Here is a 19,846-nt window from a genome sequence, read left to right on the forward strand (position 1 = left end):
CTATTGCCCTTAGTTATAAGAAGCAATCAAGCCGTGGGCATGTCGACATGTATACTTAATACAATAAGACAGGCAGACGAAATGGCTCAAGCCGTAACTGACATAGTACTGACCCATCAGAGATGCTATCATTTTAAACGAATGGACTCCTCCCATTATTGATGCTAACACTGGCAGAACTTTATGGTAAATGTTTCATAACTTAATCCCAGCCATGTCAGGCTCCAGTCGCCTGGCCAGAGGGACCTGGGTGTGCCCTGGTCTGGGACTCCTGGCTTGTGTTGTCCTGAGTGCCAACCCTTAGACCTCCTGGGGGCACCCCGGCTCTGGCTCCTCAAGGCCTCTGCACAAATGGATTCTCTGGCACCTGAGCAGGGACAGCGCCTGTGCCCACCTGGTCAGCCCTGGGGCAGAGCAGGGCTCCTGGTCAAAGAGCTCCTCACCTTGCCTCTGCCATCAGAAATTCCACCCCGATTTCCATGTCCAGTACTAGAAGTTGCGGGTTCTTTCGAACCTGCGATGAGCGGAGAAGGTGACCCAGACGCTCACAATGTAGGGCGTGAGGAACACGGGAGAACCTGGAACTAGCTGTGCACCTTGGCTCTATCTCGCCCCAAACCCTGGAGACAAAGAAAGGATCCCCAGGAAGGTGCCTTGTGCTTCCGAGGGACCTGTCCCCTGATCCGCCCTCGTCCCGGGTTCCCCTGGTCCCCAGCGCCGCCCCACCTCCGGTCCCCGCCCCGTGCCCGGGAGCGCATAGACCTCGCCACGCGCCTCCAAGTCCCAGTGCCGCGAGCTCGCCTGTCTCTCCTCGCTCCGGATGCCAAAGCCATGTGGCCCGCTAAGCCCAGCGCCCGGCTGCCCGCATTGCTGCTGCTGGCGCTGGCTTTGTCCCCGCCCGGGACCCAGGGGCGGCCCCGGGGACGCAGGGCGGTGCGTCTCGCTGAGTTCAAGCCACAGCCTTTCCTGCCGGTAACAGGGTCTCGCCAGGCTCCCAGAGCCTCCCGAAGCGCAGGTAAGCCGTGCCCGCCCTCGCCGCCCTGCCCTTTCCTGCTCTTCACCACTCTTGCTGCTGGGCAAGCTCCTGTTGGGAAGGCTGAATTAAGCACAGCAGAGGGTGGACACCTGTAGATTCCTGGGACTCTTCCCTGGGAAGGAAGTAGCCGGCTAACTCTATTTGCCTTGGTTGAGACTTCAATAACAAAACCAGGCTGGCAAAGAAATCAGCCTATGTGCTCCTTGCTAATTGTGTAATGTGTTTTGGAAATAAACTGACCCAACTGTCCAAACACTTGGGCTGTAGCCTCACCTGCCAGGATGAGGGACGACCTATGCATCTGTCAACAGCTCTGGGTCTTCAGGAGTTTAACTAACATGGCCGTCCTTAGTCAACTGAACATTCTGGAATGCCCCTTTCTTCCCACTTTTAAGCTAACCCCAGAGATTGGCATGTGAATTTCAGTAAGCTGCCATGGCCGGTCCTGGCTTGCATTCTTCCTGGGTCAGCTAGAAGGGCGCCGATTCTGGTCGTTCCTGCTGCTAAGATGCCTAGGAAGAAGGTAGGAAAAGTCAGGACAGAGGAGCACGAGGCACCTACAGAGATGTATGAATGAGAAGGAAAGGGAGATAGCCTGGGGGACAGGAGGTGTAGGGGGCTTTGGGGGAACGTATGCAAGGTGCTAGCAGGAAACATGGTGTGAGGAAGAGAGAAGCCACTTGGTGTCTCTGCTGAAGCCTGTAGACAGGGAGCAGGGCAGAGGCTGGAGCAAAGGGCCGTCTCCCGGGCCTGCACTGAACTTGCTGAGAGGAAAAAGCATGGGAATGGCTTGGAAAGCTCTGGAATTCCCACTACAGCCATGGCCTCTTCTCAACACTTCCTTTCTTCCCTCTTTCCTTCTCTTTCCTCCCTTCCTCCTCCCCTTCCTTGACTCCCTCCCTCCTGTCCACCTTCTTTACTTCCTTCCTTGCTTCTCCCCTCTCTTCATTTTGTTTTCTCCCCTTTTGTCTGAAGCAAGGTGTCTCCTGTAGTCTTGAGCTCCTCCTCATCCTCAGCCCTAGAGTCATAGGCACACAGCAACATAAGTAGTGTAGAATTCAATTTTAAGAAAACATAGGGGAGGCCTGGAGGGATGGCTCAGCCGTTAGAGGCTAGGCTCACAACCAAAAATAAAAGAAAACAGAGGGGAATTTCTTAGTTTCTTTCTTTGCTGCCTCTCTCTCTTTCTCTCTCTCAACAGCCTCACTGAATAGCTTAGGCTACTTGGATCTCATTCTATAGTTCAGGCAGAGACCTAGACTTTGCAGAAATCTTCCTTCCTCAGTCTCCCAAGTGCTAAGGTCACAGATGAACTATACCCGTCTTTACAGTTAGGGCATGAATGTATATTTAGTCAGTCCACAGTTTCCACTAAGAACATATCTTCCCACACTACCCACCAGGGAGCTGAGGCTGTGCAGACGGGCAGGAAGCTGGGTGTGCCTGCCCTTCCCTGCCCGTTTCAGGCAGGTGGGGGAGAATGGTGCTTGTGGACAAACCGAGTGAAGCAGGTGGGGAACACAGCAGAGGGAAGGGACGGGAAGGCACAGGAGGCTGATGTGTGCGTCTAGCCCAAGCCTACTTATCTGAGAACCCTCCAGAAGAGATGGGGGTGGTCACGACAGGACGGAGGGCGCCATGATGTGACAGCTTTCGTCATACACTTTGACTTATAAATTATTGCTAACAAAAATATTTACCTCAGGAGCCAGTGTTACTTCAGAATACAAAACGAATGTGAGAAAATCTCAAACTGCAAAATTATTCATGGTAACACACAAACTTCACCTGTTTTATTTTAGTGTAGCAAGTTAAACTTCTCTGGTGAAAGACAGTGACTGGGAATTGGGGATGTAGCTCAGTGGAAGAATATTTTCCTAGCATATGTGAGGCCCTATGCTTAACCCAAAGTACCTCCCTCTCCCAAATGGCAGAGAAGACTCAAAACAATGTAGCTGGGGGAAAAAGAAGTATGGCTCACCCTCCAAAGCCATTACTTTCCACGGCTGTTTTAAGTGGCCTAATATTTTGATCACTGTATTTTGTTTACACGGGGAGAGAAAGAGTGGCTGTCTGCACTTGAGGCTGGCTGTGAATGGAACTCTTGACATGGATCAGGGAAAAATAAGGACATGAGTACAGACAAGACAAGTTCCCCTCTGGATGTTCTCACAGGAGTGGCAGGGCTCATAACTCATCCCAGAGGAAGCATCTCCCAGGTCCTAGAGGCCAAGGACTGTCATCCCTGTGGACGAGCCTGGAATTCCCCACTGGGATTCTCAAGTGTGAACCTGCAACAGAGAGGACCAAGCCCAGGGGACGGTTTAGAATGCCTTGGAACTCCCACTGGGCTGTCACAGGAGAGCTGCAGAAGTCTCTTGTGTTCCACATTTCACTTTTCCTTTTTCCTTTTCTTCACCTCAACCCCTGTGTTTTCAGGTTTAAGCTCTGGAATCTTTGCTATACATGAAAGTAGCAAAAACTAACTCAGACCCAGTTTCTCCTCCTGTACCATGACCACATAGCTCATCCCTGGCACTGCACTGCGGGGTTGTGCATCCCTGCGCACTTTGGCGGTGCGGCGGCAGCAGCAGCAGCAGCAGCAGCAGCAGCAGCAGCAGTAGCAGCAGCAGCTCTGCAGTGAATGCCAGCTGGGGTTCTAATCTACCTTAGTTCTGGTCCTTGCTCTCCCCTGAAGATGGGCCTCAGAACGGACAAGCTGAGGACTGCCTCTGGTGCCAAATGCAGCCCAGTGCAGTCCCCGCGTGCTTGTCCCTGTAATTCTGAGTCCCTAGCTAACAATCAGCTTTCCCATACTCTCCTCAAATTCAAACTAATTTGCTGGAGTCGCTCATAAATGGTTATATATGAAGAGATGCACAGGAAGGGGCATGTGTGAGGAAACACCCACTCCACCTCACCCCCAGCTTCTTGAATATATGTGTTCAGCTATCCAGAAACTCTGAACTCAGTGCTTTTGAGTTTCTATGGAGGCTTCGTTATATAGATAAGATTGATCAACTAACCCATCAGACCCATCCTGAAGCTATTCAGAAACTGCCAGACCTCAGTCAACTTCTTAACACACTATCATTTCCGAGATTCCAAGGGGTTTATGATTTTGGCCAGGAAGGCTAGCTATGTATTTCACAGTATCATGACATGGAGTTGTATATCATTCCTTATCAGTAAGCTGGCCAGCTTCCCTAAGTCAGAGGAGAGGCTGGAAGTGGGAAGGCCATTCCCAGGCAGAAGGGACAGGAAATCCAAAGCCTGGGACGAGAGTTGACAGGCAGAATTCCCTCCCTAGAATTGATGTTTGAGCAAGGGTTAGGGGGTATTGGGCTCCCTGAAACAGTGATAATTAGCCATCTGTGGTGTTCTCTTCTCTATAGAGTGTCCGCCATTCATAATGTATTGGTCAATTGAATTAGACATTCAACAATGTTTGAGATCATTTTGATAGACTTTTGATTGTGAGTGGTTTTGATTGCCATTTTCAACTCAGTTCTGCTACTAATTGGTGCGGCAAATGCCTAGACTCTATTTTATTGTCTGTCCAAGCCGTTGTATTTCCGTGATCTTCCAGATTGTCTCTCAACTCTTTCAGTGTCCCTACGTCTGTCTGACTTGGGTAAGAATTACATGTATGTGTTTCCATAGTCTTTCTTCCTGCCCTCTGAAACCAGCTCTTCTGTCCATTATCACGGTAGCAGAAAGGAACACGGTGGAACCCTACCACAGACTTGGCGGGTTCTAGGCACTCATGCATGCACGTGTAGACAAGTTCAGACAGCCGAAAATGGGCTGTGATGGAATAGAAAAGTGATTTGGAAGATTTTGAGATGGAAGGAAATTGGCACGAAATATGGGGAAACAGTACAAAAGGGGAGTTTTGACTTTACTATTCCTCCTTTTGTGACTTACACACTTCCATTATTTCTATAGAATTTCTAAAGCTGAAGACTCAGGGGTTGTTTAAGTCAATGTAAGACCATGCTGATTAATGGTGGAGCCTCCAAACAAGCTTAAGATCCTGTTAGGGAGGTTACTCTAAACAATTGCAAATGACATTCTTTATTAAATAGTGTGGGATATGTCCCCTCTGCAGTCATAAATCAGTATTGGCCTCTCTTGAGTTTTCCAAGAAGGCCTAATCCCCCTCAAAGGCAATGAGGGACCAGGAACTAAACAGATCCCCTGCAGGCAGACAGAAAAATCCTACACATTTTTGATTCTGTGGTTAAAAACAATGAGCTTTTCATACTCTTTTGCCTAGCAACCAAAATGACAAACTTCTGTGGTGTTAAAGGTATAGGACTCCCCCTCTTACAAGTAGCACAGTCTACTCTGCAGCAGATACTATCTATTGTCCTTGAATCTAGCACAATCCTGATGCTCTCCACCTGAAGACAGGGTCCAGCTCCAGGAGTGATCCTACTTCATACCTAGTCTCAAGTCTAAGAACCTGACATTCTGATTGTTGAATACGAGCAAAGTCAATCTACTTACAAACAGAGAAAATTAAATTTATTTGGGGCTAATTAGGATGGCAGTATGAGAAAATACAAAATCAAGATGTGTTCCAATATCTACAAAATATTGTATTTATTTAACTTCAAATGGTGACTTACTAAGCATTCTGGCCTGAATTGGCAGAAGAAAACAACTGGTCTAGGAGAAAGGAGTGTTAGTACAAAGGCAGGGATGAACTGTTTTGAGAAACTGGTATGGACTGTGTGTGTGTGTGTGTGTGTGTGTGTGTGTGTGTGTGTGTGTGTGACACATTCAATATGGGGGAGTGGAAGGTAGGAAGGCACTGTGTCTGCCACCTAGTTCTAAGGTTCAAGCATGCAGCTTCATGGGGTATGATTAACTATGACCTCCCAGCTCCACTTCAAGTGCCCTGCACAAGTGCTAACTCCAGTCTGATTTTCCTGACACCCATCTACAAACTGGGCTCTACATGGTTTGATTCACTAGAGCAATGAACAGAACTAGGGGAAACACTACACCTACTTTTGTTTATCATAAAAGGGTTAAAGAGATGAAGGCTGGGGAAAGCCACTAACCTCCGTGCCCTCTGCGTGGAAGTTCCCCTTCTCTGGTCTCCATGTGCTTGGCTATCTGGAAGTTCTGAAATCCCACCATCGTTTGGGTTTGGCGGCGGTTTCATAACACAGGCAGGATTGATTGAATCATTGGTCGTAGGTGTTTACTGAATTTTCAGCTCTTCTCCTTTCCCTGGGGCGGGACCTCTTTGTTTCCTTCTTGTCTCTAGTGAGGTCTCCAATCCTGAAGCACTCTAAAGGCTTCTGGTCCTCAGTCAAATCACTAGCATGCAGAAGATAGGAATGGGCATCAGGAAGCAGGTCTGAAAGCCAGGACAGATTTCCTAGTGTCTCATCTCTCTTCATGATATCTCTTTTTGTTCAAAAATAGCTAAACATGCCCCAGAGTTATGTTTATTAAAAAATCTCAAAAAACCTTAGATATGTTTGGATACTGATGGCACTTTCATTATAATGGAACTCTATTCGTAAAATCCAAATTTCCTTTATTGTAAATCTGAAAGGTTTCCCTCTTCCCAATTAGACAGTCATACTTTAATACCTGGTGACTAACAATGAAAATAATTTTTGTTACTTTGCATAGTATCAAGATAGAGCGTATAGTTTATTTTTCATACTGAGTCTCACTATATAGCCCAGGATGACCTTAAGCTGAATCCTCGACATGCCACCATGTCTGGTTATGTCAATTCTTTCTTAAAACATTTCTAGTAAACATAATTAACATTCATAGCTTGTTATTTCCTATACATCTACAGAGGGAAATGATTATTACAGTCAAACAACCATGTCCCTCCCCTTTGGTTTTAATGTGCGTTAATATTTTATTGGTAGGATTGCTGAGAGTTATTTGTTCCACTGAAAACTGTTAGGGTGGGACGAGGTCAAGGTGGAAAGGATACATATGATTTCACTCCACGTTTGTATTTGGCAGGTGCTATAAGCAGATGTCTTCTGTCTGCTGGGCTCCGTAGCCAGATGCTCCAATCATAAACATTCATTATGAGCATCCAGCGCTCACTTACATGAATGGATCTCTCCCTGTTCACAGTGCTTCTGGCAGCAACAGTTATCTGCTTGAAGGATCCATTTGTCTCAGTTGAAAGTAAAGAAAGTCCATGTAGGAAGCCGATAGAGTCGCCCAGTGTTGCTTCCTTCCCCCAGAACATTGCTTTTAAATCAGAGATTGACTGGGGAAGCTACAAATCTTCAAGCTTCTTTAAAATTTGTATTATATTTATTTATATGTGCACGTGTGTATATTGTGTGCATTTGCTGGGGTACATTTGTGGAGCTCAGAGAACAACCTGTGGGAGTCAGTTCTACCACGTGGCCCCCAGGGGTTGACTTGGTCATCAGGCTCAGCAGCAAGCACCTTTACCTACTAAGCCATTCTACTTGCCCTGCAATTACATTTTAATCATACTTTTTCCTCTTTGGTGTTCATTTTTATGGTTGTAAGTAAACTCACAAATATTAGGAGCAGATTTCCAACACTGCTGTCAGGAGACAGAGAGGCAGGTGATGCTTCCCTCCTGTCTCTGTGGCAACAGGAAGCACTGTGGATGTGAAGTACAGTAGACCTGGCCTCTGCTTAGTGACACTTTCAGAGTGTTCAGATACCTACAGCCAACCAAGGCTTGACAGTGTTACATGGGGACAGGAGAGGTAGCTCAACGGTTAGAGACATAGCCCGATCTTAGGACGCAAGATTGATTTCCAGCCTTCACATGGTAACTCACAATTATCTACAATTCTAGTACCAGATGATCCAATGCCTCTTCTGGTATCTGAGGGCACTGAATGTGCATGGTATACAGATATACATGCAGGGAAAATACCCTTACACATACAATAAATAAGAAAGAAAGTGTTAGGGGGAAATTACAGCAGTAGGTTCCTGGTGAGATGGTTCAGTGGGTACAAGCATGAAAAGGCACGTCAGTCGAATCTCCAGAACTCACGCCCAGCCAGGTGCGGTAATGTGGACCCCTAATTCTAGTTCTCACAGACAAGAAGCCTGCCCAGCCATCACCCCGTGTTCAGTTCTGAAGGTGATGCTGCTGGGTGTTCTGTGCTCTCTTCTCTGTGCTCCCTGGCACTGGCAGCTCAGGCACCTATGCAGCTCCCTGGCACTACACAGGAGCCCAGGGTTCTCAAGAGCCCTGCTGGTGCCGGGCCTAGAAGAATTGTGTAGGGTGTGGCACTGCTGTGTGGAGACCAGACCTCAGTTCCTACCCTTTCTCACGGAAATTGATCCTGTGTCTCGCTAATGGTTACTGCTCTCTTGGTTTTACAGAGAAGCTTTCCCCCATTTAGTAGGTTGCCTCATGTGGAAAAAGAAGAACACTTCTAGAGCTTTTAGGACTCAGTGAAGAAAATGTGAAGAAAAATATGCACTACTTGAGAAGGGTAGGGGTTACTTGAAAAGGACAATAAAGCCTAGAGGTTTCTAGGAAGGAGCCAACAGAAGCAAGAAGTTGGAGGCAAATGGAAAGAAGCTGGAGAGAAAAGTTCATGCTGAAAGGTGATGAAATACAGTTTCTAGAGAAAGAACTAAGAGATGTCTGAACATTCTGCACAGAATAGATTGATGGCCTGTACTTCAAAAAGAATACATCACTAGCAAACAGGCTGAAGCTTTCAGATTATGAGTAGCCGAAGCCAAAACGATGCTCAGGGTAGTTTAAAGCTGAAATGTGGGAAGAACAGGTGATCTGAATAGAGAGAAAACACACTAAGAGTCCCAACAAAGAACAGAAAAGCTGTCACAATAAAGAAAGCAGCCTCCAGCCTTTCTGTGTTGGCTGGCCAATGATGGAGATTAGGTCCCCATTTTTGAAGACGATGTGGCTGATGATGGCAAACTGGAATTGGATGTATAGTGAATCACATAATTGTGTTGAGTTCAATGCCAAAAGGAACTCAGAAGGAACAGAGTCAAGCAACTGAGTTAGAAGTTTCTTTTAAAACCACAGGAGTGAACATCCAAACTGGCTAGGCTCCCACAAAGCCAGCACATTGCGTAGGATCAAAACCCCGTGCCATTGTCCTTGGACTGGAGAGGGAGGGGGAGAAGGGTGGGAGGAGGGGGAGAAGGTTGGGAGGAGGGGGAGGGAAATGGGAGGCTGGGAGGAGGTGGAAACTTGGTTTTTATTTCTTCCTTTTCTCAATAAAAAAAATAAATAATGATAGAAAAACCCACAGGAGTTTGATTGGTAGCGGGAACAGAGAATGGACCCCAGAGAGCCCTGAGAGCTCTACCACCACTGCTGCAGGCCTAGTCAACATCACACCCCAAGAGGAGCTGCAGCCGTCGCTGCAAGCCTCAGTCACCACCACTGCAACCATGAGCAGCAACGCAGAGACCCAGCAGCTGCCCACCGCCCCCACTGCCACCTTCAGTGCCGCCAACACCAAGCCAGTCTCCACAACAAAAACAAAACAAAACAACAACAACAACAACAAAAAAAGCACAGAAGGAGGAAGAAGGAAAGTTTCATGCAGGTATCTGAAGATGCTAGAGTGAAGTGGTACCTTACAGAGAACAGTACAACCTTTCAGACTAAAGAGGCGTCTTTGCAGCAGAAATGCACAGGCCGAAGTGTTTCCAGACACAAAGCAAAATCCCACATCAAATTAAGAGAGGAAATTACCAGCTAAGAAGAGAAACTTTACGATGCAGAACAGAGCACCAAGCAGCTGAGGAAAGCCATGATCTTGAGGAACTGGAGAGAACCATTTCTTCTTTTCATGGGCAGATGACATCAAGAACAGAAAAAGACCCATTGCCATTAGCACTTTGGGTGCTGAAAACTGCATTGTTCTAAGGAGAGAAAATTCCTACAACAGACAATTGACTGAAATGATCTTTAAATCTGAATTTCTAGGGAAAGAGTTTTGTGGACTTGATATTCTAAATACAGCGTGTGTCAGAGTGACCTCTTCATGTGGCCACTCACCCTGCATGCAGTCCTACCCTATCTAGCTTTGGTGCAGGAAGGAGGAAGAGGTTGAGGAACAGTAAATTGCACCACCTGATTGGCAGCCAAGGGGATCCCACCTGTGATAGACTCGCTAATCCTCCGCACTGCTGACTCTGCACCCTTGTTACCTCCTCAGGAGCAAAGCCAGATGATGACCCCTCCACCCCACCAATCACATCCCCTTCCAACTCTACTCTAGCAAAAACACAGCATGTTGTATTTTAATTCTGGCAACTTTCCTAGGCCTCCTCTGGATAAAGTCATGAGCCAGTGTCTTCAGAAGAGGAATCCAGCAGCAGTGATAGCTAGGGTGAAGTAGGTTGTCACGTGTGCCTGACTGCCAGACCCCTGCTGAGTTAAAGCATCTGGTCCTGGCCTTGTACCTCCGACTCAGCTCTTCACCCCATCTCTGGTCCATGATTTCCACTAGATCCAAGTATCCTTTGGATGAGATGGGGTCCTCCTTTCCCTTCCCCTCCCCTATGGAACATCTATGAAGCTTCTAGAGATGGCTTCCTCACCTCCTGGGATATAAAGGGCTGTTATAGTTCCCCTGAGACTCCACCAGCATTGCTCAGTCTCCACAAACTCTGGCCATCTCCAGGTGATAAACGTGCATTCAGAGAAGCACTCATATTATGTGTGGTTTATAAAGAAGTCAATATGTAAGGAAAATGCTGTAAGTCTAACTGCACAATTGGCGGAGAGTGAGATGGCTCAGTGAGTAGGGGTGTTTGCTGTCAAGCCCAGTGACCGGAGATTAATATCTGGAACCCACATATTGGAAGGAGAGAACCAAACCCCTGAAAGTTGTCGTTTGATCTCCATATGCATGCTATATCTCAGATACCAGCCTACATAAAATAAAAAGTGTGGTAATTTCAATGTAATTGGCCCCCATAAGCTCATAGGGAGTAGCATTATTAAATAGAAGTGTGGCTTTGTTGGAGTAGATAAGGCCATGTTGGAGGAAGTGTGTCACTGTGAGGGTAGGCTTAGAGGTCTCATATATGCTCAAGCCACACCCAGTGTCTCAGTTCACTTCCTGTTGCCTGTGGATCAAAGGTGTAGAATTCTCAACTTCTTCTCCAGCACCATGTTTGCTTGTATGTTGCCATGTCTCACCACAATGATAATGGATTGAGCCTCTGACCTGTAAACCACCCTCAATTAAATGTTTTCCTTTGTAAGTGTTTCTGTGGTCATGGTGTCTCTTCACAGCAATAGAAACCCAGTCAAGCAAAACATGTTGAGGTGGACTATTGTCTTAGTTTGGGTTTTATTACTATGATGAGACACCATGACCATGACAACTCTTATGAGGAAAAGCATTTAATTGGAGGGGACTTACAGCTCAGAGATTTAGCCCATTATTTTCTTGGCGGGAAGCATGGTAGAATTCAGGCAAATGTAATGATGGAGAGGTAGCTGAGAGTGTATGCTGGGATTGGCAGGCAGCAGGAAGAACAAGTGAACTCCTGGGCCTGACGAGCTTCTGAGAACTCAAAGGCCACCTGCTTGTGATGCAGTTCCTCCAACAACACCACACCTACTCCAATTAAGCCGCACTTCCTAATAATACCACTCCCTATGGACCTATAGGGAACATTATCATTTAAATCACTACAGCAATGCAAGCATTAAAGAATGATGATATTCACTGAGGTTGGGGAACACAGGATTGGGGAAGCTCTGGGAAGTCAGAAAGTCAAACATTCAGCAGTAGATATTGGTGAGGGGTCTGGATGGTTCCCTGGGGGAGGTGTAGAACAAACACCTAACAAACAAGCTAAGCCAGAGCTCCAGAGCCCTGGAGAATGGATCGGGCCAGAGCCCAGTGATCTGAGACTTGCTATGCCTACTGCATAGATCTATGTGTATAGTGTTATACCTATGTTTTAATAGTGGAAATCTATCCTAGAAATTATGAACTCTTTATTTTTCTTTTCAGAAATATTCCCAAGAGACATGACCTTGAAAGACAAATTCATAAAGCATTTCACAGGTAAGTTTACACTATTTCAGTGACTCAGTTATAAAAGGAAGATTTTTAATATAGAATGCATTCATAGACAGTGGAGCTATTGAGATTAATGTCTAGAAGGGCCTTGAGTTCAGCTGGGTTTTCAGTCAACTGCTACCAACTTGTATGATCTATAAAGTGCACAAGAATTTGATAAGCAGTAGAATGTAAAGGATCTTTTAAAGGGCAACGAAAAGGATGATTTACTGAGAGCCAACCTTGAAAGCTTGCAGTATGACAGGCTTTCTAAGTTGGGTTTTAAAGTACGAGAGTGTGGTCATGAGGCACTCACTGGGCCAGGCTTGAGGGCTGTAGTGAAAGAAGACAAACAGATAATAGGCATGGGCTGGGGATGAAGGGTGAACTTAGGAAGGGGATGCATTTGGCTAGTCGGGGAGGATGTAGTGTGAACAAACCAGATGGCAAACAACCTTCAAGGGCATGCTGAAGAATTTAGACTGTGCTTCGGCCAGCCCAGCATTGAGGTTTAATAAACAGGAGACAGATGAGCATATGTTACACACACACCTCTCTTGGATGCTTTCTTGTTTGTTTTTAAAACTGCAATTTAATTATAACATCTCTCCCTTTCCTATCCTCCCTCTCAACCCTCATATGTACCCCCTACCCACTCTCCTGCAAATCAATTGCCTGCTTTTTAATCAATTGCTATGCATGCATATATGTATAAACATACATTCTTAAATATAACCTATTGAGTCCATATAATGTTACTTGTATACATGTTTTTTTGGGGGGGCGCTAATCATTTGTCATTGTTCTCCCCTGGGAAGCGAGGGCCACATTGCCTTCTCCCAACCTTCCTCAGTTGCTTGCATTTCTTAGTGCAGGCACGAAACCTCATTGCCTGCCTTCCCATATCAAGTATTAGAATTACAGTCCAACACAACTACACCGAGCTGTTAACTTTCAAATGGTGTTTCTGAGTGTCATACAGAGACACCTGTAGATGAGGAAGGCAGCCCTGAGTGTTGGGGAGATGCCTGTGGACCGGGGGGAAGGAGGAAAGTTTTGCTGCAGTTTCAAGGCCCTTCCCCCTTTGCAGTAATTCCTTACACTAATGAGCATACATTGCTTCAATTCAAAACAAATGTCATCATTAGAAACATGACTTCCCATTAAGTAGAAAAAAAATCAAGGGGCCAGAAAGCCACTCCCTCCTGATTTGCTCTCTGCATTTCCCTTCTATCTGGAGTGTCCCCTTTCAGTTCATCACGAGCTCTTCTAGCCAGAAGGTTCCATGATGTGAGATACTGAGAATGTGGTGCAAACTTAGATCAAAGTTTAGCACCTCCCACAGTGTCTGGGTAAAGGAAGGAATTCTCAGGCCAGTTCTTTAAAGGGTAGGAAGGATGGAATCTACAGTTGCACCGTCTCCAGCCATCGAGTGCTAGAAACTTGTTTGGGAAACACGCCCAGGTTTATAATAAGCATTCTTTCCCTTTCTCTAGGGCCTGTCACATTTTCAGCTGAATGCAGCAAACACTTCCATCGACTTTATCACAACACCAGGGATTGCTCCATGCCAGCTTGTAAGTTGCCTGGGCAGATCTTAGAAAAACAACAACAACAAACAACAACAATAACAACAACAACAAAAACCCAATCCAACAATGAATGCATACATTTTTAAGCTTCACCTCTCTTTGGATGGGACTCAGTAGACTAAACATTGCATGGGATGCTATTTATAATCTTTCAGTACTCAAGCTCAAGGTTTTGTGTACTGTTGAAGTATAAGGAACTAGAGATCACATTTGGGTTGGGAATATTTCCAAATCTGAAAATAGCCAGGTTTTCTTAAAGACTAGAATGTTTGTCAGGACAGAAATCTTTGATCATTATTCAAATTCCTTGGTATAAATAAAGTGGTTTCTCACATAAATGAAAAGAAACCCAGTGAGCTGACTATGAAGAAGTCAACATCTCTCCCTAAGTTATTTTGAAGTAAATGTTTTTATATCGTGTCATTTGTACAGTGTGTGCTGGGTTTCCCTGAATGATGACAGCCCTTTGTACAATTAGTTCTTTTGAACACTTAAGTTAATGGAGTTAACAATAATTCCAAACATAGCACTAAATAACCATCATTCAAAATGCCCAGTTATGATAATATATGGTAGCTGAATTGCCTGTTTCAAATTCCTTTCTAAATCTAAAATTTCCTTTTACAGTGAATTTCTTCTGAGCATTTTATTTCTTGTAATCTAGATGACCCTGAGGAGTATTTAACTTTACTTAGGATTGAATATTTGAGTCAGATTTTTGTATTTTTTTTTTTCAAAAATGAAACCTTCCATTTAATGACTAGGGAAAATTAAGCCCAATGGATTTATTCTAGTCAGCTTCTCTGTCGCTATGGTAGAATGCAGACCAAGAGTGATGGGGGGGGGGGGAGATTTATTTCAGCTTACTCTTCCACCACTGATGGAGACTGAAAGGAACTCAAGGTAGGGACCTCAAGGCCAGAACTGAAGCAAAGGCAGTGGAGGAATGCCGCTTACTGGTTTACTCCCGTGCCTTCCTGCTGTTTTACACACCCCAGAACCACCTTCACAGGGTGGACGCCACTCGCTGTAGTCTAGTCCTCCCATGTAACCATTAATCAAGAAAATGCCCTCAGATTTACTTACAGGACAACCTAATGGAGGCAATCCCTCAACTGAGGGCTCCTCTTCCTGCTTGACTCTAGTCTGTGCCACATTGACAAAAACAGAAACAAAATAATAGCTCAAGGAAAAGACAATGGATGACGGCATAATTTGGTGGAGAGAAGGCAGTTTTGGGAACTAAAACACTTCGCTGTTGTGAGATAAGTAATCTTTGAAGCTGTTTTCTCCTCTCTAAAGTGAAGGCATCAAATTTCCGTATCTTTTCAGAGGAACAAAAGAACACACGCGTGTTAAGTTAGGGACTTTTAAAATTATGGTGGTTACAGGCATCATTGACAGTAACACTTTTTTCTCATTCATAATACTGAACTCTATGTGTTATTATTTTTAAATTGCTTTTCTAGATTATAAAAGGTGTGCTAGATTGCTGACGAGATTAGCCGTGAGCCCGCTCTGCTCCCAGACCTAGGAAATTTACCCTGTGAGTATCTATTTATTTATTATTTATTTACTCATCCTAAGAATATTTCTCTTCCCCATTTCCTTTCTGTCCTCTCACCCCGCCCCCACATAGTGCTGGGGATCAAACACAGGGTGTGCACAAAACAAGGTAAATGCTTTATCATTGAGTAGATCCATCAGCCCTAATACTATGACTTAAGAAAATGTTGCCTTTAATACCAAATTTCAGATTCTGGCACTCAAGAGACTAAGTTGCTACATAAAAATTTATATGAATCTCTTACATTAATAAAGTAATTGGATTTGTTTCTCCTCCAATATTGCATGGTCATTTAAAACATGGGACTTGGGATGTAGTTTAATGTTAGAGCCTGTGTTTGTGTATGTGTCAGGTCCTGAATCCAATACTAAACAGCGCCCAAATATAGGTAAAGGTAATAAAATATTGTCCACAAACTACATTTGCCTGGAACTTTCTTAAATTAAAGAGTTTAAATCATGAATGAAACAGTTTTGAGTTTCAGTGATTTCTTGTATAATATTCCATGTAAATGTCTGCTTTAGATTGCTATGTATTTGAGATTTTGTTTACTTTTATTTTATTTGTATGGGTTTTTTTTTTTGCATTTGCGTATGCCTGGCACTGGAACTTTGAGCTGCCATGTAGGTGCTGGAAATAGAGCAGGATTTTCTGGAAAAGCAGGCAGTATTTTCAGCTGATGAGCCGTCCCTTCAGACCTGCTTCAGATTATTTAATCAAGAGATTATAATCACAATAATCCAGTTTAATATGTTCTAAGCACATTTTCTGAGTTACTTGTCAATAGGAAGATCAACATCTTCCTTCTATATAAAATTCCCTCCTTGAGGGGAGAAAAATGTACAGTACAATAAAAATAAAATAAAATCCCCTCCTTTACGTCAGCACACTAGCCTGCTTTTTCAGGGTTATATTAAAAAAGATAATATAGAATGCAAATATTAAAAGTATCTGGATATTTTATGTGTGTTAAAAACCATGTTGCCACTATTTTATTCTCTTTTTCCTTTCAGACATTTCATAAGATGCAAATCTAATTTGAAGAAAAAGTATTCGGAATCATATTTAATGTTTAGCTTCACATGAACCTGCATAAAGTAACTTCCCAGGAGTAACTGATGAGTGGTGTCCCGCAGGAGGATGAAGGCTTTCTTGGCTTGCCTTTGTGTAAACAAAAATTCATAGTATTTTTTAAAACAAACTTTAAATTATATATTGTAAATAGAATATTTAAAACTGTGCATATTTTTGTTAGAAATCTTATTTTTATATGGTTAACATTCATAGGAAACATTTAATTATGCAAATTATGTCTTGGTATCAGTGAAAAATAATAACTATTATACATGATTTTAGTGATATGTTGTACAGATATTTGTGTACTCTGCTCAGTTTTGTAATTCTTATTTAATATTTATAAAGCCTTTATAAATAATTTGATGCATTTATTATTTATTAATAATTATTTTCATTAATTTGAACTGTGAATTTTATTAAAACAGAAATATGAAAAAATTGTCATTTCTTTTAATGAAAGATATTTGAGTAAAGCAATATTATTGAAACCTCATACACATACATACACACATTTATTAGTATCAAGTATACTTAGGTAATTTTGGTTTTAGAGAGTAAATCTCATGGTTTTGACATCTTAAGTAGAATAAAATCCAGGTGTTCTTGCACAGTGGACATCTGCATCTGGCACAGAGATGAGTATGTGCTTTCTGGATGCATTCTTTGAATAGGAAGAAGTTATATTCAGATACATTCAGTTACCTTCCCTTAACTACAACAAGAAAAATCCACAACAAAACATTTGAAAATCTGTATCCTTTCAGATAACAGACAAAATGCAAGTTTCTCAGTGATGCACCAACAGTAAAAATGCTGGCTATTTGTTATTTTGGGAAAGAGTCTCAGGCAGCCCAGCCTTGAACTTACTTTGTATCCAGAGACGGATGACTTCTAACTCCGGATTCTCCTACCTCTTCCTCCTGAGAGCTGGTATTGTAAGTGTGAACCACCATGCCATACTCAGCACAAATACTGAAGTTGTTTTCATCACCTTTCAACTGTTCGCATTGTGTCGTGAAGACCTGTAGTCTTCTTTCCCCGCTCCTTCTTTTCCAGCACCTTTGATTTTGTCCATCCCTGAGTATTTGGAATGCATTTGTGTGTTTATGTGCACACTCCTCTGTCCATCAGAGGAAGAAAGACACAATCACAAGTGTCTTTGGTTTCAAAAATATTAAAGAAATACATGATACATTTTAACCATTATTTTCTTTGACCTATAGGCAAATATTTACAAATAATCATACTCAAGAAACCAGGCATGGAGCTCATACATGAAATGCCATCCCTTGGAAGCTGAGTCAAGAGGGTCATAAGTTCAAGATCATAGTAGACTATATAGTGAGGCCTATTGTCTGAGTTTATTTCTCTTTGATGTAATAAAACTCTGATCTAAAACAACCTGGGGAGGAAAGGGATTATTTCTTCTTACATGTGTTCCTTGAGGGAAGCCAAGACAGGAACTCAAGGCTGGAGCATGAAGCAGCAATGGAAACAGAGACCATGAAGGAACACAGAATGTCTTGCTCCTAGACACACATTCAGCTAACTTATTTTCCCTTTCCTTCACCTTTCTCTTTCTTTCTTAAAGATTTTTTTGTTTATTTTATGCATATGTGGTGACTTGAAAGGAAATGGCCCCCAAAGGGAGTGCTACTATTCAGTTGTATGGCCTTGATGGAGTAGGTACGATCTTGTTGGAGGAAGTGTGTCACCACAGAGGTGGGCTTTGAGGTCTCAAGACACCACCCAGTGTCTCAGACGACTTTCTGTTGCCTGCAAGATGTATGACTCTCAGTTACTTCTTCAGCACCGTGTCTGCCTGGATGCCACCATTGCCCACCATGATGATAAAGGACTAAATCTCTGAAATGTAAGCGAGTCACCACAATTAAATGTCTTCCTTTATAAGAGTTGCCATGGTCATGGTGTCTCTTCAGAAAATAGAAACCCTAACTAGGACAACATGAATATTTTACTGCATGTATTTAAGAGCACTGCATGTATGCCTGGTGACTTCACAGACTAGAAGAATGTGCAGGATCCCCTGTAACTGGAGTTGTGGATGGTTGCGAGCTGCCATGTAGGGACTGGGAACCGAACCTGGTCCTCTGCAAGAGTAACAAGTGCTCTTCTTGATACTGAGCTATCTCTGCAGACCGCCATCTATCATTCTTATACAGCACAGGCCCCCTTGTCTAGGAATGGCACTATGTGTAGTGGGCTGGATCTTAGCAATCAAGAAAATGCCCACATGCCAATCTGATGGGAGCACTTATTCAACTGTGGGTCCCTCTTAGGTATCTCAGGTTGAAAATTAAGGTTTAATCATCACACACAGTCTCAAATGTAAGGGATGAGAGTGGACATTATAACCACAATAATGCCATGTAACATGGATGGGAAAGAAAATTATGCTTTCCATTAAACTACTATTATATTTGTTACTTTTGGAAAATGAAGTAGTTTTGCATGTAACTATCTAGAATAATGAAGAGGTTATTGGATAATGGAGAATAGAAGCTTATCTGACAGAGATAGAAAGTAGCCTAAAAGGCTTTGTGATTATTATAGTTTCAAGTGATAAGTTATTTAAGAAATAAGTCTATGCGACTGGATTTTAAATATCTCATAGATGATTAGTATACTTCAAAATTTTGTTCTATGCTATCTACTTAAAAATCCTTTCAGGTTAATTAAAAATACCTGTTAAGAGCCGGGCGATGGTGGCGCACGCCTTTAATCCCAGCACTCGGGAGGCAGAGGCAGGTGGATCTCTGTGAGTTCAAGACCAGCCTGGTCTATAGAGCTAGTTCCAGGACAGGCTCCAAAGCCACAGAGAAACCCTGTCTCGAAAAAGAAAAAAAAAAATACCTGTTAAGGTGCTGTTCATTTTACTTTGTGTTACACAGCTTGTTGTTGTACAGACTTCACCATAGACAGGTTAGAAACTAGCAATCACAGTGAGTTTATCAAGGTTTCCAGGATAGGTGAACTGAGGAATGAGGAGAGATAAGAAGTAGGCCATGAGCATGGGTTGTTGGTTAGGAAATAGGAACTAAGTGAGTGAGTCTCCACCTCAGCCTCAGACTGTCACACTTTGTATGAAGAGAACCACACAGAACATTGATTGAGGTCTGCCGTCCTTGCCTCTTCTTCATGCTTATCTTCTGGATAGAGGGGAGACAGACATACATCTGCCAAGGGAAATGGCAGTTTATAATGGTAAAATGGGAAGCCCCTGTTTTTGGATGAGGTGTTTAACTTTAATTGGGCAATGTTAATTAGGCAAGCCAAAGGGGGCATTTGCTTGCTGGACTTTGATCGTGAGTCTCAGGAGGAGGAAGAGGTCAAATAAGGGAAGAGATCTTGGTGGCTAGCTTTAGGAACGTAGTCTAGTAGCTTTCAGAAAGGCAGAGGGAATAAGGAAGAAGGGCAAGGTCTGTCAGAACCGCATGCTTGAGTAGGCTAGAGTTTGCTCCTGGACTCACTCAACTTTTTATAAAAAAAGACTTGA

The 19,846-nt window shown here is 43.6% G+C and overlaps 1 protein-coding gene across 1 annotated transcript; it reads left to right on the forward strand.

Moving 5' to 3' along the window:
- The first annotated feature begins 781 nt into the window (after positions 1-781).
- Alkal1 (ALK and LTK ligand 1) lies at positions 782-15,219 on the forward strand. Its single transcript, XM_075968046.1, has 4 exons — positions 782-1,015; positions 12,046-12,099; positions 13,590-13,670; positions 15,155-15,219. The coding sequence occupies exons 1-4, from the start codon at positions 832-834 to the stop codon at positions 15,217-15,219; spliced, it is 384 nt and encodes a 127-aa protein (XP_075824161.1). The 5' UTR covers positions 782-831.
- Positions 15,220-19,846: the final 4,627 nt, after the last annotated feature.

Source organism: Microtus pennsylvanicus, chromosome 3, assembly GCF_037038515.1.
Source record: "Microtus pennsylvanicus isolate mMicPen1 chromosome 3, mMicPen1.hap1, whole genome shotgun sequence".
Taxonomy (NCBI): domain Eukaryota; kingdom Metazoa; phylum Chordata; class Mammalia; order Rodentia; family Cricetidae; genus Microtus; species Microtus pennsylvanicus.

Excerpts from the sequence above, each read along its gene's own strand:
- Alkal1 (XM_075968046.1), top strand. The coding sequence starts at position 832 with ATGTGGCCCGCTAAGCCCAGCGCCCGGCTGCCCGCATTGCTGCTGCTG. Across the intron at positions 1,016-12,045 it reads CAGAGCCTCCCGAAGCGCAG|AAATATTCCCAAGAGACATG; the intron begins GTAAGCCGTGCC and ends TTTTCTTTTCAG. Across the intron at positions 12,100-13,589 it reads ATTCATAAAGCATTTCACAG|GGCCTGTCACATTTTCAGCT; the intron begins GTAAGTTTACAC and ends CCCTTTCTCTAG.